General features: G+C 52.8%; 1 protein-coding gene and 1 long non-coding RNA gene across 2 annotated transcripts in view; one reads left to right on the top strand and one right to left on the bottom strand.

The window, feature by feature from the left end:
• Nucleotides 1–4,796: 4,796 nt before the first annotated feature.
• On the bottom strand, nt 4,797–14,730 carry PKDCC (protein kinase domain containing, cytoplasmic). The gene is made up of 7 exons (XM_019757071.2): nt 13,938–14,730; nt 9,671–9,793; nt 8,791–9,062; nt 8,087–8,166; nt 7,722–7,829; nt 5,935–6,108; nt 4,797–5,716 (listed from the first exon to the last, which is right to left on the bottom strand). The coding sequence occupies exons 1-7, from the start codon at nt 14,574–14,576 to the stop codon at nt 5,631–5,633; spliced, it is 1,482 nt and encodes a 493-aa protein (XP_019612630.2). The 5' UTR covers nt 14,577–14,730; the 3' UTR covers nt 4,797–5,630.
• Nucleotides 14,731–14,963: 233 nt separating this feature from the next.
• Nucleotides 14,964–24,424, top strand: part of LOC109461097 (uncharacterized) — a 35,082-nt gene continuing 25,621 nt past the window's right edge. Inside the window, exons 1-6 of the long non-coding RNA XR_012496307.1 lie at nt 14,964–15,100; nt 15,464–15,570; nt 16,042–16,147; nt 16,628–16,793; nt 17,275–17,412; nt 20,313–20,488. This is a non-coding gene — a long non-coding RNA (uncharacterized LOC109461097). The remainder of the gene's footprint in view (nt 15,101–15,463; nt 15,571–16,041; nt 16,148–16,627; nt 16,794–17,274; nt 17,413–20,312; nt 20,489–24,424) is intronic.

Genomic DNA, 24,424 nt, shown 5'->3' with positions numbered 1-24,424 from the left:
TATATGAGCAGTTTAAAGAAATATTAGTGTATTAGTATATATAGTATAAACTATACTTTTGAGGGTGACAGATTTGAAGCTTTCAGTGACAACCCAAGAAAAGGTTATAGGTCACCATAATCCAGTGTTTCTTTCTTTTTTTTTTTTCTTTAATTTTATTGGGGAAGAGGAACAGGACTTTTTATTGGGGAACAGTGTGTACATCCAGGACTTTTTTCCAAGTCAAGTTGTTGTCCTTCCAATCTTAGTTGTGGAGGGTGCAGCTCAGCTCCAGGTCCAGTTGCCGTTTCTAGTTGCAGGGGGCAGAGCCCACCATCCCTTGCAGGAATCGAAACCAGCTACCTTGTGGTTGAGAGGACACGCTCCAACCAACTGAGCCATCTGGGAGCTCAGCGGCAGCTCAGCCCAAGGTGCCGTGTTCAATTTTAGTTGCGGGGGGCGCTGCCCACCATCCCTTGCGGGAGTCGACGAGTTGAACCGGCAACCTTGTGGCTGAGAGCCCACTGGCCCATGTGGGAATCGAACCGGCAGCCTTCGGAGTTAGGAGCATGGAGCTCTAACCGCCTGAGCCACCGGGCCGGCCCAATCCAGTGTTTCTTAACCTATTTTTCATTATTGCCCCCTGCTAAGCACTCTTGTGGATATTTTTTCTAATTGCTACCACCCTCAGGAAATTTTAATAGCATGGTTATACTGTATATCTGTTTATATACTGTGGCTCTTGGAAGGTCATACAAGCCATTGTGATTGCTAAGGCTTTTTTCCTCTCCCAAGAGCCAAGTTTTGTCTCCTTGGGGTTGCTTGCGCCCCTGATGAGAATGCACGCTGAGATGTGGGCGCAATGTGTTCTTTCAACCAAACAGTAGTTGAACATTTAAGAATAGAACTGGGCACAGAAAAGGAAAGGCTTCTCTTGTCCTCCCCTCAAGCCCAACGAAAGCTCATATGTGAAGTGGGGCAGTGTGCTGGGAGTATTCTCCTTGCCTCTCCTGATCTGCTCTCTCCCCTTCTTCCCCTGGTCTCCGTCACAGTGGCCTGACGATTATGGACCTCACATTCAGCTCCCTCTGGCTTCAAGTAGGTTTGACCAATGGAGAGCTCCGCAGGAGATGGGAGTCGGGGGAGGGAGGAGAGTTCGGCAAGAGTATGTCCTTCTGACTTTCTCCTTGTGAGGTCACCTGCCTGGCTGTCTTTTGGTCACTTGACTTCTTCTGGGTTCTGGTAACAGACCCCCACCCCCTTGGGTAGAGATGGTATCCGCTCTATTGCTACTAGCCCCAGGTTACAGCACTATCCCTTGGGGTTCCCCTGTACCCACACATTTGTAAATTAATCGTATTTTCATTGTGCTCTCGATTTCCTGTTGGGACCCTGAATGATAGAGTGAGGAGGTCTTGTCACAGCACCTCAGGAGAGACATCTGGAAGTGGAATGAGGCCAGCAGAGGGCAAGTCAGAGGAGGTGGGGGGGCTGGGTGAGATGGGGCAGGAGGACAGGGAATCATAGTCCTAAGAAAAGGATGCCGAAAGGGTTTATGGCATGGGGTGGGAGAATAAACATCCCCCTACACTGTCATCAAGGATCCTCTAGAGCTTGAGAGGTAATTTTAGGAAATACTGTGGTCTGTCTCCTTTACATAGTTGGGACTGATGAAGCACTTTCTCCATCCAAGGGGGCAGCACTGGCCTGGACTCACAGGAGAATAAAAGCCCTGCATGACAGCACTCACAGGGATCCTTCACAAAGGCTGGGCTCTTTGGGGACATCCTCATCTCTACAGGTTGATGCCGGACAGGCAGACCTGGTCTCCTTCAATTGCCCTTTGGGCTTCCCATCAAAGGCAGGTTGTGAGTCTGGGAATCCTTCCCAAGGAAAGTGGCAGGGTTGAGTCGGTCATTGATCTTTAGGAGGTGCTGTGCTCCTGTGTGAGATAGTGGGTAGGAAGGAAGGAATGCCTGCTTTTAGGTACAATCACCTAGGCCTGAATCCTGGCTCCTCACCTCGCTGACCCATCACCTGTCTCACATTGCTGCCATAGGGATGAAATGAGCAAGTGCATATGAAGGCAGCCGGGCCTCTCTTCCTAGCAGACTGAGTAGTCTCGTGCACTGAGTCCACCGTGGCTCTTTTCAGCTTTGTCCCTGGGAGCAGAGGGCAACCAAGCCTTACATGCTCTGGGCTCCAGAAGCCACAGAATGAAAGCAAAATCTGTTGTCATGATGGGGGGTGTGTGGGCACATTTTCCTGAGGCCTCTTAATCCCATTTTCTGCTTTCATGTTAATCCTCTTCCTCCTTCTGTCTGCCACACACTCAACTCCCAGGGCACTGACCCAGAGAGCTGGGCTCCACCTCCTCCAGGCGGAGGCAGTGTTTCTTGTTGTGGGTGCTGAGGGGGGTGGGGTGTGGGGACAGTCGTCCCCAGCTGACCTGGATACTCTTCCAGGCCAGGTGGTAGGTAAGCATTGAGGGCTCAGCTCATTTATAACAATAACAATGACAGTATCAGCCAGTATTTCCTAAGCACTCACTGTTTGCTGACACTGGCTAAGAACTTTACGTCCATAATTTCATTCAATCCCTATAACACTCCCGTGAAGCAGATATTATGAATCTGAAATTTGCAGATGAGGACACGGAGGCTCAGGGACTTGTCCTGACCCAGATCACAGTGAGCAAAAGCAGGACAGGCCAGAATTCCTGCAGCGCCGCATGGGGTACCAACAGCAGCGCAGCCCTCTTGTGTTGCTTCCTACCTCCGCAGCCCTGGAGAGGACCCACCGCTGGCTTCCCTCCTCTGGCACCGCCACCTTAGGCTTCAGTCGGGTGAATGTATTTCTTTCATTCACTATACCTGGGTATTGCTGGCTGTGCAGTGGAGCGGAAAGAACATGGACTTTGGGGGGGTGGGGTGTCTGACTTCCGCAGGAAGGGGACAGAATGTACCCAGGAACTGAAGGTTTTCCAGGGAGACAGGTGGTTACATGTAAATGGCCATCTAAGGGGAGAAATGATTTTGCCTCGGGCTCTCACGCGCTATCTCCTTCCTTTTAGGGCCCTCCATCACCCCTCCATTCCCAGCTGCAAATGTCCTTTCTCTCTACTCTATAGGACTGAGCCTGGCCATTTTTGCCCTGAGAAGGTTTTGAGGCAAGGTTCACTCAGGAGGAAGAAGCTATGTACCATCCCTTCAGCCACTTGTGGGTGAGTCTTGCTAAAAAGATTTTATGCACTTTGGACCTCCATTTTAGTTTGTCACATACCTCAAGTAAGCGAGGGCTCCCTAACTCTATCTTAGATTCCTCTGGCTGTAATTCTCCCCTCCGGGACAGGCTTGGAACTTAGGGATAGATTTCAATGCTCACTAAATTCCTTAGCAGCTGTGACCTGGGCTTCAGTTTTCAGGTCTGTAAATTTGGAATGATAACCAACCTCACTGAGGCCAGAGACTGTCTCTTTCCATGGGCCAATAAGCCTTCATCTGGAAACTTCCAGAAGCCCACAAGGCAGTGCTTGGTTCATCTTCAGCCTTCTCTTTCCTCACTGAGCCCTAGGAGCATCTCTGATGACTGTAAGCAGGTTCTTTGTTTCCCTCTGGACTGCACAGACCCCCCCTCCGACCTTCCCACCCCAGCCCCGTGGCACCCCCTTGGGCCCAGCACCGTAATGTGTTTCCTCCTGCTCTCAGAGCCCCCACAGACTGGTTGGTAGTTGGAGGAAAACAGAGGGCATGGGACAGGCTATACGTGTTGTAGTGCATGAATTCAGCTGAGGAAAGAGGTCTGGAGGCTGATGATAGCTGAGTCCTCCTTGGAGGGGCGGGGACTGAGGGTGATGACCGTGGCAGGATATGGATTGGCTGAGTCATGGCGTGAGGTTCTGTGGAAGCTTTGGCCCTCCCCCCACCACAACCACCAAGCCCAGGTAGCCAGAGGCAAGATGTGGGCTCTGTGGGTCGGGCATGGTGGTGGAGGGTCCGAGTGGTGTCCATGAGGACGCCAGAGCTAAAATCAGTTCCTCCAACACTTAGAACTACAAGGACAGCTTGTATGTGAGAAATTACACCCACCACATCTGTTGAGGAGAAACTGAGTTCAGAGTTCAAGTGTGGTTCTTTTTAAATCCCTCAAAGGTTTGTGCACGTTGAGAATATTCTAGGAGCAGAATGGTGTACAGGAGAGAAGATGTGGGGCTTCGGGTTAGAAGACTTGCATCCATGCTGGGTTTCTCTCTGGTCTCAGTATGGTCTTGAACCCTTAGGTCTCCTTTTTCGTTCTGGGCTTGTATAGACTTGGACCTTCCATGGCTACACCCTCCCTCCTAAAACCCAGGAAGAGGGGGCTGCTCTTTCCTTCGACCTTCCTTTCTCTCCACTTTCCATATATTTCTTGCTCAGAGAAAGGCTTTGAAAAGGAAAAGTATCCAATGGTCAGGCCCAACCCTGTGTGGAGGCAAAGCTGACGTGACTGGAGGTTGCTCCATGTCCCCCGACGCAGCTGACATCCCACCATTAGGACATCCCTTCTTTGGGTAAAGGCTCTGCATATAAGAAGCTGATATATGTTAAAATCCAAACCTTAGGGGAAGGAGTCCCTTATGTCCTTTGTTGGGACTTGGATGTAGATGGCTGTGGAGGGACGTGGGCACCATGGGAGCAGGGCCTGAGCACATTTTGCCGACGTCAGTGTTTGTTGTGGAAGTTTCACTCCCTCAAAGGTCATCCCCCGTGACACACTCTCCCTACAAACATATACCAAAGACACAACTGTGGACAAGTCAGTCAGCCCAAGAAACTGGGTTGGGAAGAGGCCTTGCCGTGAAACATCATTTTATTAATTGACTGATTTTTTTTTTTTTACAAAAATAAACATTTGAATGAACAAGAAGTACAAAAGCTTCTGGATATACAAACTCCAGGAGGGGGGAGAGGCTGGTTGTGGCTGTTTTGTGGCTTTCACTGAAAGCAAATGAGGCAGAAAGGCCCCGGCCCCACCCCCACCCCAGGTCCTGGCTCAAACCGCAACCTGCTCCTCAACCCCACATCTTGGCTCATACCATGTGTGCTCCCCTGCCCCAACCCCTGGGCTGGCCCGTGAGCACCCCCGGTCTGTGGCCAGAGGTAGCCTCCCCAGGTGCAGAATCACTGACTTCCCGGAGCATCCTGTCAAGTCTCCCGTCCGGGGCTCAGAGAAGAGAACACTCCATGACCGATTGTCCCCATGCAGCCCCCACTAGGCCATGGCACCTGTAGCAAGAGCAGCAGCAGCCGGGGCTTTGGCTACATTCTCACACGACACAGTGATAGGGCTGCCCGTGGAATTGTCCCAGTGAGGGGCAGAGTCCCCCAGTGGAGACCAGCCTGAGCCTTCCTGGCAGTCCAGAGGGTTGGAGAGGCAGTCAGCCCCCACAATTCCTGGCCCTGGAGCCAGCAGTCCCATATCTAGACTGGTAAACTCACATTTTAACATTTGGCTTTATTGCACGTTGTCCTGGTCACCTCGGTCTGTCTGGGAGGTCAGCCTTGTCTGCAGGGTTTCCCAGGTGACATACGGCGCTGCGAGTGCAAGTCTCCCTCCATCGGCAAGCCCAGCTGGCCGGGATGGTCAGCTGGTCAGCTGAGCCCTCAGAGACGTCAGCCAGAAGCCCTCACATACGTGGTCTTATGGGGATCAGGGACCATGTGGCTCCATCCTGTCTTGAAAAAGACCAGCTGCCGACCTGGGGGCAGAGGTGAGAAGGAATAAGTTTGGATCTCTCTCTCCCTGGAGGCAGGGCTCCTCCTAATGTGACTGCCTTGAGGACACATGTATTTGTCTCATCATCTCAGCCTTCTTGTCTTCTCATCATCTCTGGCTTCTGGTGGGGGACACTACCTGTCAGTCTCTTCCAGGGAAGTCCAGTCACCTCCCTCAGGATGTCCTTTCCCATGGACTCACCTGTCCAGGTGGTCTGGTTGGTGACCACGAAGGCCTGGCACTGGGCATGGCTCTCACAGACGTCCACGGCCTCGGCCAGGTTGAACACGGAAAGGAGGCAGCTTCCGTGGTGGTAGGACGGCCAGCAGCGGTAGTCTTCCTGGGGGATGGTGCTGTGGGGAAGGTGCTGGTATTCTGTGGGTTGGGGATGGAGCTCAGATGAGAACTCGGTGTGCCCAGGGGTGAGGGATGGGCCATTTTCTGAAGAGTGCAGTAAGACTCATTTCCTAGGAGAAAGCTAAAATCCAGCCCAGTTCCCCTCGCACGGAGATAAAGGCAGCTACCACTGTGAAACTGGGCTGACCCCTCAGTAAAGGCAAGGCTCAGATTTAGTTTTGGGGAGACACACATCTCCCAAATCTAAGTGCATGCAGCTGGCTCAGGCAGCACACAATGCCACCCAGAGCCACTGGCCGTCCAGGTTGGTTGCTGAGGTGAGGACATGTTGGACATTTACAGTGGGTTTCTCACACTTCACTGTGTCTGTGAGTCTCCAGGGAATCTTGTTAAGATGCAGACTCTGATTCAGAAGGTCTGGGGTGGGGCCTCAGAATTGGCATTTCTCACCAGCTTCTGATGCTACTGCTCTGCCAACCACAAATAGAGTAGCATGAGCTTAGAGCATGCTACTTCCTTGGTCCTACTTCCTCCTGGCCTTGGGGAGAGGTTAGGGAAGCCTCCCTGGTGGGGGGCAGGCAGGGATTTCTGAAGTTAAGAGGCATGCAAATGAATGTAAAACACACAAATTACCATTTGGGAATCCACACCTTGAGTGTTTAGGGAGGAGGCTGGAGGAAGAACCTGAGCGCCCCCCATTCATTACACAGAAGAGCCTCTGAAATCGCCTCCATCAGGAAGCGGCTCAGCGGCAGACTGCCTGTTCACCCGAGTCTTTCCCGCGGACTGCGGAGCCCGGCTCTGGACTGATAATGCAGAAACCCTGGGCCTCTGGTCACCCCGCCCTCCTGCCTCCTTCTTCTACCAGGGACTAGACCAAAGTCCAGGGCTGGCTGTGATTTACAGCCCCATAAACGGCGTCCTAAGGGACAGAGCCAGCCATTGTTCACCTCGTTAAACTTTATTTACAGGGCTAACGAGGGCTCCCCTACCCCTAAGACTGGCCGGAGCTCCTTGAATACAGAGGCTGCCCAAGCCTCATCCCCCTGCCCACCAGTTAAACCCCAGGGCCTCAGTGGAGGGACCACAGCCCATAAGCAGTGGCTAGACTTCTCCCCATGCTCTGGGGCTTCTGGACTGGTTTCAGTGTGGAGCCCCCTCCTCTTCCAGCCCCCCTCCTAGCCCCACAAGGGTAGGGGAAAGAAAGAGAAGCAAACATATGTTGTGTTCCAGCTGAGCTGTGGAATAGGAACTGGGTTAATTGCTTTCACACGCTTCACCTGGTATGTCATCCCCATAAGAATTTTGTGAGGCAGGTAATACTAAACCCAATTCACAGATGAGGAGTGAGGCCCAAGGTGTAAGTCACACAGTACATAGTGGGGTTTGGAGCCACCCATAGAAGGGGTGTCTGTCCCTACCCTGCAGTGTGAGGCCAAATTATAGTTGTTCTAGTTCAGCCAGAGATGAGAAGCCTCCAAGTGAAGGCTTCAGTCAGCATTCTCTGTGCATCACTCCAAGCGAGCCTTAGCGAGCTGATGACCACTTAGCCCAGGTAGCAGATGGGGGCTCACTCACCTTCCCATCTGCTCCCCATCTCCCAGCCCCTGGATCCCTGCCAGGGCACTCACCTGCTCTGCTGCCTGCTGTGGAGTTCTGCAGATACTGCCCGCTACGGTACAGATACAGCACCTTCTCCAGCTGGGCCAGGGTCTCGTCCACCCCCCAGGTGAGCTCTCCTGCAAGATTCAGTGTGGCTATGAGAGGGAACATGGGCTCCTACCCCTCCCCTAGGTAGGCAGCCAGCGGCCTTTCCCTCTCTCCCTCTGGAGCCTGGGCCCAGATGACCCGGGGAGGGGGGAGGGGGTTTGCCACAGAATGCCACTTTGGTAAATGACATTTTCTGGACCATGCACTGTCCTGGGTCATTCTTGTCCCCACATGTGCTGGGGGCGGGGCAGGGCAAAGGGAAGCAGCTGGGCCCTGGAGACCTCACCTGTGGCATTGACAATGCTGTCCAGCAGAGGCCGTAGTGAGGGTGGGGCACTGTGGGGCAGGAGGTATGTGAAGAAAAACCTGGGACAGAGAGAACCAGGGGCTCAGTGGTCCAGCCTTTGGGGACGCATCCTTCCTCTACGCCAACTTTGGGATAGAATCTGGCCAGGGAGCTTGATCCCCCGGGTCTGCCAACTAGGCGTGTCCCCAGAATGTACCATGGAGGCTACTCGCATCGGAGGACGGGGGCACATGCTAAGGCCACAACCAACTTCATACCCAACTGAAATCTGAGGTCTGTTTTCCCCAGCTCAGCCCCACATTACCCCCTGGCTGACTGACAAGTGTCAGACCCATGGCTGGGGCCCAGCGAGGAGCTTCCAGAGGTGAAGGGCCAGGGGAGGACAAGGCAGGGCCAGTGCCAGTGGCCTGAGGCTCTGAGTCTGACACTATTTTAAGAAGCTTCCAGCTGCCACCCCCAACCCGGATTTCTCCTTGGAGCTGGCTATTTTTAGCCTCACCAGCAAGAGCCTGAATGTTCTCTTCTTGCCTCGGTGGAAGCCTTTCCAGGCCCCTGCTCCTTCATTGGTCAGGGCTGAGCCTGGGGCTCTGGCTGCCCTCCAGGACCTGTGAGGCTCTCTCCCAGCCATGCCCTCCCCGGCCCACTCTCTTGCACTGTCCTTCCTGAGTGGGGGTGGAAGTCACCTGTAGGCATTGTAGAGGTTGCGTTTCTCATTCATGCCCTCGCACCAGCCCTGGGCTGAGCAGGGCAGGGTGAAGTTCCTGGCTGGAAACTCAAGTATGCACTTGGCACTGCTTGTACACGGCGTCTCCTCCACCCGTGCATCGTCCAGGTCCGTTACCTTCAGCTCCCCATCCACCAGCACAAACTGTCGGGGGCGGAAGTCCAGCAGAGTGACCGAACCCAGCGGGGAGTGGGCCAGGTGGTGGAGGAGGCGGCCCAGGCTCAGGCAGATCTGAGGGGCAGACACAAGGCTGCTCACTGCTCCTGTCCTGGGCTGGGACCTGGGGACTCCAGGGCTCCACACTTAGCTCGGGGGGGGGGGGGGGGGCTGGCCATTCTCCTCGAGGCCCCAGTGCTCACTAAAGGCTGAGGCCAGGGGCCTTACAGAGCAAGCAAGTGACTTTCTAGTAACCCTTGTCTGGCCTGACCCTGAATGTAACATGGAGTAAGTGGGAAGTGGGCAGCAGGGACGTCTGGGGATAAGGGATCTCCTCCCTGAACTTGCATGTTAGTATGGTCCTGTGTATGGAAAGAGAGGGAGGGTCAAGATGGCTTGAAGGTCTTTTCTAGTCGTAGGACACTGGCCCTTCTGCAGTCAGGCTGACAGTGTGTGTTGGTGGAGGGGGTGTGTGTGTGTGTAGAAGAGCACACAAAAAGTCAGGGTCATCTATGTCTTGCTTCTTTTTTTAACCTCTTGGCCGATGGCCGAGTCCGCTTTGCTCCATCTCCCTCTCTCTCCCTCCCCTGAGGAGGCATCAAAGCTGCTCTGGAGGGCTGGCCTTCTAAGGGAGAACCATCCCAGCAAGGAGCCTGGGGCCCGGGCCCCCCCTCCCTGCTCACTCGGAATCGATCCTCCCAGGACGTCTGTAGCAGCTGGATCATCTCCACAGGGGCGCCCAGCTCCGTGATGGTGGTCAGGGTGTCGGGGATGTCCTCGCTGTCCTGGTAGCAGTAGCCATAGAGCTGGGAGGCCCAGGGGGAGTCGTTAGGTTACAGGGTAGGGGTGGGGACAGAGCAGGGCGAGGCTGTCATATGCCCCCTCCCTCTGTCCCAGCATCCCTTCCCGGCCATCCCCAGGCCTCTGATTTAGCTCAGCCCAGAAGAGAATAGCAGTGTTGCCTGGGAAGCCTGCCCTCTGCCCTCAGAGTTCCTACTGACTATATGAACCCCTTACCTCTTGCCACTCAGGTAAATGGGCCGGTCTGGCTACCACGTGTTAACCACAAGCCAGGCATTGTGCTCCATGTTTTACATGTATAACTGAATTCTTGTAATAACCTCAAATGAGCATAGTAGTGACTATTACTATCTCCAATTTACATGTTAGGAAACCAATTCAGAGAGGTTAAGTTACTTGCACAAGGCCACACGGTGAATAAATACAGGAGCTAGGATTTAAATTTATGTCTTTTTAATTCTACAGCATGGTTCTTTCCAAGAATACCATTTGCTAATCGACTAGCCAGCAAATGGTTATTATATCTCCTCCCCTGCTCCAATCCTTGTCTATTCCTCATCATTTCCACTTTCTGGCAGCTTTATTTTCACTCTGCTCAGGTCTTGTGGGAGGAGAAGCAAGCTCCCTGGGGATTGGTTACAAGCACTGATAAGAACAAAGCATCTAGGGGGCATATCCTTAGGTGTTCTCTGCATACGTTGGGGGGCAGGGGCCACAAATATCAATGGGGGTGGTAGTAGGAGCCGGCTCCTGGGGAAGGTCAGTTCTTTGGGGGCATGGTCACCGGGCCTGCCCACTCCATATGATCCGGGGAGGGGCTTGGTACAGCTAAGCTGGTCCGGGACTTTTGGGAAGCCCAGCCTGACTTTGTCACTAACACCTAAACCAGCATCCACAGAGAACCTTGTTTCTCTCAGCCTCTTCCTCTGTACTCCACGTGACCTGGGGTCAGACTATGCTCAAAACAACCAGCACCCTGTGGGGTAGGAACATAAAGGCCGGGTTGTCCAGGGCAGAGTAGGGAGAAGGGAGAGCTGCACGATGTGGGGTGGCAGGGGGACCAAGCCCACCGGCTAGATGTCCCTGTATAGCGTCACCCTTCATGACATCATTCAAACCCTTCCCAGCTCCACTCCAGGCCCTTGAGTGCCCCATTCCATCCCAGGAGTGCCCTTGCAGCTCCCCGTCCCTGGAGTCAGCTGTCCCAGTCCTGCTGGCACAAGGGAAGGCACCACTCAGTGTCCGCCATCAGATCCCTAGGACTGTGACTTGGATCTGGGGACAGTCCCAGGTACCCTCTTCTTCCCTCTTTTCTCCGCCCCCCCCCCATTTCCCAAATCAGCCCAGGGAGGCCCCAGACCCTGGTGAGGCGGGGGAAGGTAAGGGGAGCAGCCCTGGGGCCTGGTTCTCATTTTCTTGCCCAGAGTCTGAGCCTTTGTGGGAAACTTCTGAAGGTTATTAAACACCCGGAGGTCGTTAAATGCGCTGTTAACGAGGTATTAATCAACACCCCTCAGGAAAAAATAAAAAGACACCATTAACCCCCCCAGGAAGCTTGAGGCTGAGCATTTCAGTCTCATCTTTTGTTCATTTGGGAGAAGAAATATACTCTAGCAGGGCCAGAATCTGGGTCCAAGCAGGCCAGGGGCCCCATCTGAGGCCTGAGGCTCCAGGACAACAGAGGTGGGGGGGGAGGTAAGACCCTTGCGCCCTTTGACCCTGGGCTATAGAGGACTCCATTACGTGAGGGAGGGAGGGAGGGCGTGTGTGTGTGTGTGTGTGTGTGTGTGTGTGTGTGTGTGTGTGTGTGTGTATCAGAGGTGAGGTAGGGAGGGGACACAGAAGATGGGTAGAGAGATCTCACCCAGGCAGTCCCTAGAGACCAGAGTGAGTGCTGGAAGGTGCCCCGTGGAACATGCTATCCTGGGCATTTTCTATTAGAACCCACAGTACCAACTTTGGGGCTGCCCGAGTAGGGGAGGGGGCCTCGGGCAGCCTGGGGGAGCGGGAACTCTAAGAAATGTTCTCTGGCTCCTCCCTAGCTCAGCAAACAGTCAAACAGTTTTGAAATTTTAAACGATTGAGAGGTACTAAAACAACACTATTTCTAGTTCCCTGCGCACCCTCACTGAAGCCTCCTGAGCAAGAAGACCCTACCACAGGCTTTCCTGGCAGCAGAGGTGGCATTGCGGAAGAAACCAAAGGGACAGTGCTCTGAGGATTGGGGGATAAAAATGGGTGAGACCCATCCCAAAAGCAGTTCCTGAACTCACACTAAGGGACTCCTGCCTCTCTGTAATGGTAGTTTCTCATCTTTCCCCCAACAGAAAGGACCTGGGACCTTATCCACCTTATAACACTTGTGCCCTAGGGACCAGTCTTCGTTTAGTGACGGAATGGATGAAAACTATTCAGCTGTAATTTTTTTCTTTGGCACCTTGAGAATTGTGCTGGGGACCTGACATTCAAGTGGAGGACATCCTGCAGTATGGGTGGGGCAGTTAGCTAGCTGCTTGTTAGGGAGTTTGGGTGGGTGAGGGACGGAGAAGCTCCTTAAGAGACAGGAAAGCAAATCAAACCTCAAACCTGTCTAAAGAGAGGGGCGTCTTGAGTCAATTGATACTTAATGTCCTGCTAAGTCACTCAAGACCTTCTCTACCACCTCAGAATCTGGCTGACACCCCAGGTTTCCAAAAAGTGGGGGTTTCCAAGAGCCCCGGGGAAGGGAAGAGAACAAGATCCTCCCAGTTAGAATGGCCACGTAACCAGCCACTTACTCCCTGAAGCTCCAGCGTCAGCCATGCAAATAAGCATAACCACCCACAACTATTGGCTCTGCCTGACCTGCAACCAGTTCGGGTCCCAGAACCGGGTCACAAGTGTCTGATCAGGGCTGGGCTAGCCTGCGGAGACCAGGAATCAGCAGGACTACACATAGCTCTCTGGCCTATTTCTCCTATTCTGCAATACCCACCCAGGCCTGGGGTCCATACTAGTAAGGAAAGGGGGGGAGGGACTCCTGGGTTTCTGATCAGTTCTGCTGGGTGCAGAAAGGTTAATTTGAATGGACTAGGAGGTGGAAGGTGTGGGCAAGGTTCCTCCACTGGGGAATCTGCATACAACCTATGTTCACGAGGCCAAGAGCAGTCAGGGATTCCCCTCTTAGTCTGCTCAGACATGTGCAAAGGGAACGGTTTGTCTAATCCTAAGGCCGACTCAAGGACGGAGAGCTGGAGGGGAGGAGAAAGTGGGTGTGTTAGGGCAGTGCTGGGACGTGAGAGGCCCACTCTCTTAGTCTAGCCTGGAGGGGACTCATCTTTTTCTTTGCCCCCGTCCCACACCCCAATGAACAGGAGAGACAGAGTCCCATTTAGTGGGAACCTAGGCATCTGGCCTTCTCAATCTTTCAGCCTCTTGATCATGTTTACTCAGATAATGTGACATTCAGGCCCTCAGCCTGTCCCCTGAGCCACTGAGTTAAGACCCCAAGGCTTCCCCAATGGTTCAAAGGTCCACTTGAAGGCCTGGAAAAACCCATGGTCACCTCTGGGAAGGGCTGTGCATTTTCTGGCCTACTACCCAATTCCCTCCTGCCCCTCCAGTGGTTTCTGGGTGTGGTAGCGGGTGGAGATAGTCTCTGGGAATCTAGCTGGACACAGGGTCTCTTTCTAGCCTTTCCCAACCCCATCAATGTCCCATCCCATCTTCAAAATCAGAAAGTCACTTTTTGGAAGTTGAGAAAAGTGGGGGTCAGATTCCATGAAGAAAGGGGACCCTACCACTGCAGTTGGGATCTCCTGATTCAGGGATGACCGCTGTCCGGCCTCTTGGCTTGGGGTCATTTCCCTGGTGTTCAACACCCTAGTTTCAGCCAGAAACAGGGTGCTGAGTCCTCACAGACCTCCCACCCTCTATCCTGGCTTCTGTCTTCAAGGGATATGGTGTGGAGGCTGAGAAACCCAGGAGTGAAAGGTAGGATGGTGCAGTGGGAAACGCTCATGGTCCGGGTTCCGCTCCTAGGTTAACCTGGACACAGTCACTGGGGCTCCGTTTTCTTATTTATAAGACCAAGGGTTCTCTTCCAGCCAGAGTGACCCGTCCTGGGCACGTCCAACCAGCACCCTCATCCCCGCACCGCCACCCTCGTACCTGCAGCACGTTGGGGTGCCGCAGCCGCTCCAGCAGCACCATCTCCTTGAGCAGCTTGTGGGCCGCCAGCCGATAGCAGCCCCTCCGAACCCCGAACTCGCGCACGCAGCTGCCCAGATCGTGGCCGCTGAAGTCCACCGCCTTGAGCGCCACCGCGGCGCCGCCGGGCAGGCGGACCCGGTACACGGCCTTGGTGTAGCCGGATCCCACGTACTGTGCGCCGGACACGTTGCGAAGCGCGGCGCAGCCCAGGCGCGGGCCCGTGCCGGAGGAACCCGGGCCGGGAGCCGGGGGCCAGCCCGGGGCGCCGTCGGGCAGGGGCCGGGCCCGCGGGAGCCGGGGACGCTGCAGGCCCGGCCCGCCCGGAGCCAGGTCCATCAGGCGCCGCCGCTCCGGCCGGCCAGCCCCCGGCCCGGGGCCCCCGCGGGAATAGCGCTGCACCTCCTCGTAGCGCGCTCGGATCTGCCGGGCCAGCTCCCCGCGGCCCCCGCGACGGCCCGGGCCCGGGGCTGGCGATGGCCCGGGGGACTGGCCTGGCCGCGGAGGCTCCGAGCCCGGTGCGAAGAGCACGTTGAGGACGGAGCCCAGCAGGAAGGAGGCGCAGAAACCCGCGGCCACCGCCGCCCGCCGGCGCCGCATCGCTCCCCTCCCCCCGGCCGGCCGGCCCCGCGCGGCTCCCCGGCCCCGGCCCCGGGAGGCTCAGGCTCCGAGGCGGCTCCGCTCTGCGCCCCGCCGGCCCCCTGCCCAGCTCGTGCGCATGGCCCCGGCGGCCCCGACCCCGGCCCCTCGCGGGCCGCACATCGGCCTGACACTTGCCTCCCTCCCGCCCTGCCCCCGCCGCTTATAAGGCCCGGAGCCGCCCCCGCCCCCGCCCCCTCCGCCTCCGCCTCCCAGCTCCCGGCCTGAGCCCGTCTTCGGCGCCGCCCCCTCCGGCCGCCCGGCCCGGCCTTCCCCGCTGACTGACAGCAGGACCTCCTCCCGCGGCCGTCCGGGCCTGGGAAGCGGCGCTGAGGCGGCTCCGGCCCTGCCCAGCCGGCGGCCCCCAGAGCTCCGGCCGGGAAGAGGGGGAGGGGCCGGCGACGACCCCGCGCAAGGGCGGATAACCCGGCCGTGGCTGCCGGATAACGGGACCGGGAGGCGGATAACGGAGCCGGCCGGGCTGGGTCGGGGAGTAGATAAATGGGCGAGGCCGGCGGGTAACGGGCTCCGAAGGGGGTTAGCTAGGTCTGGGGTGCTGGAGATCCGCGTGATCTCAGAGCGCCCTCCCTGGGACCCGGGGCCTCGGGGTGGGCTGAGCGAAGGGCGGGCGCGTGGGTCCCGCCTCCCGCGGGTGGGACTAAGGGTGGCGGCTCCTCGCCCAGTCCAGGATTCGCGGGCAGGGTGGCAGAGAGGCGGACGCAGAGGGGCCGGCACCTGCGAGCGCGCGTGGGACGGGAACTCTGGGATTAGAGGAATAATCATGAGGTTTTTGGAGATACCCTGTTTAACCTCCTCTTTCTGATTTCTGATTTTCCTCGTCCCTGCAGCCTAAAATAGAACCCCTCTCCTCAGGATCCCCGCAGTCAAAAGCAGCGGCTCACGAACCATATGTATATTAGTTGTTACTGCAAAGAGTGCATTAGGACCCACGGACGTGAGTGGTCCAGACTGTCTATGGCGTGTGTGCATTGGTGTGTCTGAAGGGGCCACTTTGTGGGAGGAAGGGAATGCGTACTTTGTATGTAAGTTGGTGCTGACTCTACCAGAACTTCTGGTCCCTCCTCCTCCCTCCCTGATTGCATCATTAGTGCTAATTGAGGGGCTTTCACACGCCAGTGCATTAGCTGTTTGGAGTGAACTCCCCCCTCCTGGGAGAGATAAGCCCCTGCCCCTCCCCCTCCCCAGCCCTCTACTTCCCCACTGCCCTGGAATTGTCCACCTAGATGGTCTCACCTTCCTGCCTCCTTCTGGTGCTGGGCCGATTAAGCTCTTTCCTTCCCCGCAGTGTCAGAGACTGGAGAGGAGGCAGGGATGGGGAGGTGAGCCCAGAGCCTCCTCTCTGAGAAGGTGTCCAGAGAGGGGAGATTTTACTGCAGGGGGCTGAAGAAATCTGGTATTCCTATAGAAAGCAGAGTCACTGTGATGAGAGAGAAGGCAGGAATCTCTGCCTGGACACGGAAGCGCAGAAGAGACGACTGAGTCCTTGGTCTCCAGCCTGTGATCCCACTGAGGTAGGGGCATGCAGCCCTGACTTCTGTGGTTCCGGAAGACTCAGAGAGCTGGGGCGCCTTCTAACTTAGCAAGTATGGGAAAAGCAGAGTGAGAGAAGCCACCACGATTCTCCTGAGAACTTTGGGTTTGGTGGTGTTCTGTCTGGTCCTGTTTAGCTGTTCTGCCTGGTGCTGGCCCATGGCTGCTGGGTGTTGGGGGAAGGCTCTGAGCAGATGCCCTCCCCAGCCCTCACTCCAGATGTCTTTGGTCTAATTAACTGTGCTGGGAAAACCAACCTGGGTTTGTAAACAGAGCTACTGGCTAAAGTCAACAGGGAGCAGCAGCAAACAGCAAACATTCCCCTCACACTCAGCCTCAGTTCAATCCAGCCCCCTGGGGAAGAGGAGAGCCTTGCGAATCATGAGGCCCCCTGGCTCAAAGCTGAATCAGGGAAAACCTATCTGTCTCTGTGACCCCTAATATGGCTATTTCCTTACTAGTTCCAGAGGCTCCTCTCCTGGGGAGGAACAGAGTTGCCATCCCAAGATAAGCTCTGCCCCCTTCCAGCTAAACACCATCCATGAAGAAGCCATTGTGTGGGGGATATTCCTTAAAGAGCTTTCTCTGGGGCCTGCTTTGCTCTCAGGTCTTGGAGAAGCCTCTGAGGTAGGACTTGGCATTGCGGGTCTATAACTCAGAGTTGGTGAATATAACGTGAACATTGTTAAGTTCGTTACACATCATGTAGGTATTATAATAACATGTTCCAAAATTAGATAATTATTCCTGTGATATCTTTGCCAAGCTTCAGTGTTTCTGTTATGGTTTGAAAGTTCAATGCACACAGAGGCCTGAGAAACAGGCACAAATGTACGTACAACGCGTACACATAAGCCTACTGAGCAGCAGCCTCGCACACACAGGAACAAAGACATTTCAACTCTCTCCTTCTCACACTCACTCTGTCTCCCACACCAGCTCCCAGACACAAAGACATATACAATCTTTGATGGAAATAGGTTTTTGGCCTCTGAAAAAAAGGGATTGCACTTTTTGAACAGATTAGCGTTTCTGAACTGGCAGTACTTGAGTTCTTAACCAAATTTTGCATGTTTGCTTTTTTTTTTTTTTTTTTTTTGCCACCCAGGGAGAGGAATCATCCTTTCAAAGAATTGAAAAAGACACAAAACTGCTGCTTCAGGTTCCAGGTCTACCATCTGCCCACCTACTCTGCCCCAAAGAACGGGCAGGGCCAGTCGCCTGGACCTCCCAGACCAGTGCTCAGGCCAGTGTGCAGCTCAGAGCGCTGAGTACTCTCAGACCAGAGTTTCTGCTAGTGTGAAGGCTCAGTGTTGGAGACACACCGTATTTTCCTGCTCCTCCTTCTGCCTACCACACCCCAACCCCACCCAAACACTAACTTGGATAGCAATCCTTGGGAAGGAAGCAGATGGCCCAGACTCCAAAATGCCAAATTTCTTTGGAAGTGTCTTAGATAACTTTGTTCTGCGTGTTTTGTTAGATTGTCCTAAGCTGCCAGGATTGTGATACCAACCTCTCAGCAGTCCTCTTAATTGTCTACCTTTTCCTTGTAGCCCAAGTCTCAAGCCCCTCTTTTGGAGAGCAGTCCTCCCTTGGTATCCACAGGGGATTGGTTCTAGGAGCCCCTGTGGGCACCAAAATCCACAGATGCCTAAGTCCTTTGTATAAAATGGAGTAGTATTTGTATATAACCTATGCACAGCCTCCCATATACTTTAAATCATCTTTACATTGCTTATAATACCTAATATCATGTAAATGCTATGTAAATAGCTGTTATACTGTATTGTTTAGGGAATAATGATGGAGAGGAGTATCTACATATTCAGTAGATACAACTATCATAGGCCTAACTACATAGTACATGTAAGCAACAATGTAACAGTTGTTTCCCCAAATGTTTTCCATCCATGGTTGGTTGAATCTGGGGATATGGAACCTGCAGATATGGAGTGCCGACTGTATTAGTCTGCTGCTCAATAACCTGGAGCATAAACTGAACTGAACTTTCAGACCTCTGTGAGCTGGCCCCAGCCCTCTACCTAGCTCAGTTAACCCTCTTTTTATTTCCCTGCACAGAACCAGACTCCCCCAGCCTCATGCCTGCACTGTCTCCCGAGTTACAACCACCATTTACTTTTTTTTTTTCACTGTGCCCTCCCAGTTCTTCCTTCCTGAAATGCCCTCTTCCAGCCTTTCCACATAATCTTTGCTAGCTGGTTCTTCCAGGTCTCCCAGAAAGTAGTGAGTTACAGATAATGATTTTCCGACTGGGGATACATGGTCCCTGGGATCTTGAAGGTTTGTTCTGAGTTCTGTGGATGTATTTCATTTAAAAGGAAATAGCAAAATACATGTCTCAGGTCTTGGAAACCTTGATGTAAAGAGCTCAGGACTTGGAGTTGAAGAAACCTGGGTTCAGATCTCATTAGCTGAGTTACTTTGGGCAAGTCAGTTCACCTCTCTATGTGGTATTAAGAAAATGGGAGATAATAATAGTACCTACTACGTAAAGTTGTTGAGTGGTTGAAATGCAAAGACATTGGCACAGGATAAGCCCTCAGTATGTGTAATCTATTGCTAACATTAATAATAATATTAAACAAATAAACATCTGTGACGACATGTTAGGCAACCTGGTTGGCTGTAACCCTGCCTAGAGGCAGAAATGACTTTAACTCCTTTCTATTTTGGTTTCCACTGGTGAAATCTCTCAGCCTCCTGGGCTCTTTCTCTGCCTGGAATTTTCACTTTTTCCCAAATCCGCAAACCAGCAGAGGATCAGAGGAGGCCTCGCTGCCTCCCTCACCCTGCGGTGAGCTGTGGAGGGAAGATCATGAATCAGGGCCTGATTACTGATGCCACAGTGACCCAGAGCAGGGAAGGGCTCAGCTCCAAGTTCCCTGGGGCAAGGAGCTGAAGGAGGGAACGGATTCAGAAAATGAGGGGGGAGGGAAAGGGTTGGAGCCAGGCAGCCTTCTCCCCCACCCCCACTTCCCTCAGGTAGGAAGTGAAGCGGACGTTTCCAAAATATAAAAAACAGATGATGAAGGTCAGGTTTCCTACACACTGGAGAGTGGAAGCCCCAAGGCAGAGACCCCAAGAAATTATCTGAGACAGAGATGAGGTGCAGAGAGTGAAAGAGAGAAGAGACAGGTAGACAAAGACGCAGAAACATGGAGACAGACAAAACCCCCTGGACCTTGGGAAGGGTAGTCAGACAAAGGGCGGAAACCCCTGACTCAGGCGGGCTCTTTCTACTTGTTTCTGGAAAAGAGCTTAGTTCTTCTGTGGGTCTCAAGATGGAACATGAGCCATTCTTGTTCCACGACCCTGGCAGAGGGTGAGGCCCTCCAGGACCCCAGAAACCAAAAGGTTCTGTGGGCTCCCAGAGCTCTCACTGCCTGGGCTGGTTTCTCTGTCTGTCTGGGCCTCCAGGTCTGTGGTCTAGCGAGTCCCTCTCAGTCTCCCTCCCTGGGCCTCGCTCTCTTCTTTCTCCCTCCTCCCTCTTGCTCAACATCACCTACCAACCCAGAGAGATGCTCTATGACAGCTTCTCTTTCTTTCCCTTTCCTGGCTGTCTGAGATGTGTGTCCTGTCTCCTTCACTGTTCGCTTTGATTAGAGGAACTGGGGGGTGGGTGGGGCTAAGGACAGAGAAGACTGAGAGTTGACTGTTTAGAGCTATCACCCAGCATTGGACCTACCCCAGAATTGAGACTCAGTCCTGAAGCTCCTTTAGGGGTGAAGAACAGTGAGGGCTGCACCCCAGGGCCTCTGTTCCCCCAGGCAGATAGAGGAACGGAGAGTTGGCCATTGGATCAATGGGTGATGGATGGTCTTTGGTGCAGGGGGTGGTGGAGGGGAGGCTTTTGCCTTTGTCCAGAGGCCTTTGTATGGGAGAGGGATGGGAATGGGGAGCATAGGGGCCAGTGATGGGATCTAACATATCACATCTTCTCTGAGCCAGTGGGGCAACTTGTCTGCTAGGCTGTGGTCAAATAGGAAGAATCAATTCTTTCTGAGCAGCCTGAGGCCTCTGATTTGGAAAGTGGTGAGAAGAGAGGGAGGAAGAGGGGCTGTTGAGTTTGTGCATCTGGTTCCGGACCTCTACTGGGCTGACATTTCTCTCCCTCTTCCCCAGGTGTCCCAGGAGGCTGGCCTGGACCCAGACCCAGGAGGAAGAATACTCCTTACAGTTAGTGAGGCCTTGGCCTTGCCTCTGTCCTCAGGAGCTTATGATGTAATGGGAAGATACACCTGAAACCATCAGGGACTGATACAAAGGAGATTATGGAAGGTCTGGGGGTTGGAGGGCAGGTAAGAAAGAGCTGGTCTCCACCTGGAACCCCAGTGGAGAACTGTTATGTACGGAAAGTCTACTGTGTGCCAGGAACTGTCTAACCTCTTGACACAGACTGTGAGCTCAGTATTATTACACCCGCTTTCTAGACGAGGGAATTGAGGCTCATGAGATTAAGGAATCTGTCAAATGCCACACAAAACATAAGTGGCAGAGTAGACCACCATGAATCAGAAAGCAGCAATTCAGGCCCTGATTCAGCTCTTCTCTCAGCTCTTTGTTGGTTTGGGGGGGTCGTGGGAGGGGAAACCAACCAGTCAAAGGGAGAGGCAGAGATGCAAAGAAATGCCACCAGTGGGAATCAAGATGGAAGTGCGTTAAGGTTATTTTTGCCTCTAAGCAACAAAGTTTGGTTATAAAGATTTATTATTTTATTGTTCTTATTAACACCAATGATAGAGCACACTTATTAAATGCCTTTCATCATCATTTAATCCACTTAATACTTTTAGCAGATAAATACTATTATTATCTCCAATTTTCAAGATGAGAAAATGACATAGAGAGGTTAGGTAACTTGTGGCAGAGCTGGATTTGGACACAGCTGTGTCTGACAGCAGAGCTCATACTCTCCCATCATCCATCCTGCCGCCTGGAGCTTAGCTCATGAGCTGAACTGGGCTGGGCTGATTTCAGCTATAAAAATCCCAAGGTCAGTCTTTCCAAGCCCAACACTGCAATCTGGCTTCAGAGATGGGGGGGGCTGGTGATGTTTGAGCCTTTGGGCTACAGAGGCAGGCCCTGTAGGATCGGGGGATAGTGAGGAGAAAAGGAGGGAGACACAGAAAGAGGGACATAGAGGAAACCCTCACCATCACCACGGAGAACCCCACAGACTCGGGAGCTGACACTAAACCCCTATGAAGTGTTTTTCAGAGACCCTGGCAGACTCTGTAAATCATTCCCACTTTCCTCTTCACTGTCGGGGAGAGGGAATGAATCAGCAGTGATGGCTTACAAAGGGTTAATGAGACTCTGTGAGTCTGCATGGAATTAAAATAATTATTAGAAAAATTCCAAAAAGTACAAAATAGGAAGTAAAAATTACACAAAATCCCTCCATTAAAAGATTATATATCATAAGATGTAAAAGCCACCTTGCCTGCCCCTCCAACCCCACCTGCAGAGGTAACCGCTAGGAAGGATTTACTGTGTAAAGACTCCCTGAGATGCCCCGTGGATTCATCCTCTCCTTCCCCCCACGAGTTTCCCTTGATGACTATCTCATTTCTGTACCAGCAGGCTCCAAGACACCTCAAAATCTCTTTGATGCTTCCACATTCAAATTCAAGTCCCGTGCTTTTTTTTAAAAAAAAAAAAATGTCCCTTTGATTTGCTCCTTTATTTCCTCATTGTCATCCTCCCCAGGCCAGGCTCTTCCTCTCACAACTGGTCTGTCGATTGGGTCCCCACGAGGTTCTTCTCCCACCTCAAAGCATGTATGGGCACCAGATTCATCTGCCAGGAACACTGCTTCCGACACATCGCTTTTCTGTTCTAAAATCTGTAACGATTCCCTGTCATTTGGAGGATAATTTAGCTTGGCATTGAAAGTCAGTTGCAACCTCCCCCTCCCCGTCTGCATCCACCAGGACTTCCTGACTCAGTGTGGCAGCCCTGCAGGCTGCTTCACCAACCTTACAGCAGGCTCTGCTACTCCCGCCTCACGACACCCTTGCTTCACCTGTCCAAAGCTTGCCCGTCCTTCAAGGCCGTTCTCAAGACCTTTTTTTGTTTGTTTGTTTTTCCCCCCCACAGAAAGCCTTCCCTGACTGCTTGAGTTCACATCTATTGCTCTTTTCCCAAATGCCTGAGTGCATTGAGACTGTACCTCATGATTCAGAGAGTCCCCTGGTTGGAAGAGACCTTGGGTCTGCCCATAGAGTAGTAGTTCCCAGCCTGAAGCCCAAAGAGCCCCAGGAGTCTGTGAATGTACTGGGGAGCGGTGGAGCTCTTGTCGATATTTTAGAAAGCCTATCAGAAATGATACATATTTTATGATAAGTTTGCCCAGTCAAGGGAAACGGACTTTCTTTGCTTGTAGCTGGATCTCTTGTGTTCATGAATGACTGGTTGTTTAGTAATAAAAATGGGGGGGCGGGGGCGGAATTGTGTTATGTAAATATACCCTGGTAGGCAGACTCTTTAAAAAAGCTAGTATTTGTGGGACAGCAGGAGGAATAAAATGGACCTTGATGGTGAAACACTTGGAGCCATTGATACTGCCCAATCTCCTGACTAAAGTACGACTCCTCCCTGACATTCAAATAGCCCACTCACCCCCACCCCGCAGCCCCATGACGGACAAGCTCACTCTCTTGCAGGTAGCCAAGAGGTGAGTTGATCGTAAAATCTAAGCCGTCTTCCTCCGGACACTCTTCAAGTATTTGAAGATAACTTAGAACCTTCATGGGCTTCTGGTTTCCAGCAGGCCCAAGACAAACCTTCCTCCATGTTCTCTGAGGTCCCACATACTGTCTGCCCACACTGCTCCGCCTTCTCCATCTCTTGCTCTTCCCCCTTACCTAGGCCCTGCCTCCCTATCTCTGCCCTAGACTCACGTACCCTCACTTGCCCCTCATTTGCACCTTACTCTCCCTCCACCCCCATTTCCTGCTCCTCTGCTTGGAACACTCTTGTCTTCCCTCTTTGCCTGCTTACTCCATTCCACCTTAGAACTCAGCTGCTAAGACACCTCCTCAAGGATGCCTTCTGTGATCGCCCCCACTATGGGTTCTTGGAGCCCTAGGTACCTGTCCATGGCAACACTCACCGTGGTTGTAATTTCTCTCATTGTGTCCTTGGATCGAAGTCTGTCTCTTCTAGACTAGATATTCCATGAAAGCAGGGCCTTGTTTGATTTCTGCTCCCAATATTCTTAGCACAGTGCCAAGAACTATAGGCAATTAATTAAATATTGACTAATATTGTTATTTGCTATTTCACAAGGCTGTTAGAAACAGGTAATGTAGGCAAAAGCATTTTGTAAGCTCTAGATCAGAGCCTAATTTTAGGAGTGATTACTATTTCTACAATTAAATGTTGCCTTTCTAGAGGGATCCAGATGTGTATCTCTCATGCCTTCCTCCCCCCAACCCCCCTCCTTAGCTTGGTAACAAATGAACTAGTATATAGACTGAGCTTTCCTCCCCCCTCTCTTTCTGGTTTAATAATTGGTTATTAAATAAAAAAAATAATCTGTCTAAATGGCATTCTCTCTAAGTGTTCTATCTTCTTCTTCCTCTCATTTCTCTCCCCCCTTTTAATCCTACCTTTATTGGTCTCCTACCCTGTGCTGAACACCAAGCAAATAACTAGGGACACAAAGAAGAATGATGCAGTCTCTATCCTAAGGTAGTCCTTGAAATATTCTTGATGTAAGAGGGTTTCCTGGGCCTCTCCCCAGTTCATGCTCCTCTGACTACTTACTCTTTTGATAATTCTCCTCTCAAAATGGGGCCCCAGGATCTTTGCACTTGCTGTTCCCTCCACCTGGAAGGCTCCGTGGTTGGCTCCTTCTCTGTATATTCAAGTCTTGGCTCAAATGTCATCCCATCAGACAGCCTCCTCTGACCACTTTCCACCACATTACTGTTTTGTCCTCAGAACACGTATCATTGTCTGAAATTATCTTGATATATCAATTATATTTTTGTTTTTGTTGTTGTCAGTCTCCCCTCATTAGAATATAAGCACCATGAGAGCGGGGTTTTGCTTTGTTCACTGCTGTATGCTCCAAGCTCCAAGTAGTGGCAGCATATAGTAGCTAGTCAGTAAGTAATTGTGGGGGGACTACACATGACATTCCAGAGCTCTTCTGCCAACTCAGGCTGAACCCTTCCCCTCCTAGGGTTTGGACACCATGCATCTAGTAATGCACTTGTCCTCTGACA

Source organism: Rhinolophus sinicus, linkage group LG05 (assembly GCF_036562045.2).
Source record: "Rhinolophus sinicus isolate RSC01 linkage group LG05, ASM3656204v1, whole genome shotgun sequence".
NCBI classification, from domain to species: domain Eukaryota; kingdom Metazoa; phylum Chordata; class Mammalia; order Chiroptera; family Rhinolophidae; genus Rhinolophus; species Rhinolophus sinicus.
The sequence above is the reverse complement of the archived record's forward strand: the minus strand, read 5'-3'. Positions and strand labels throughout refer to the sequence as shown.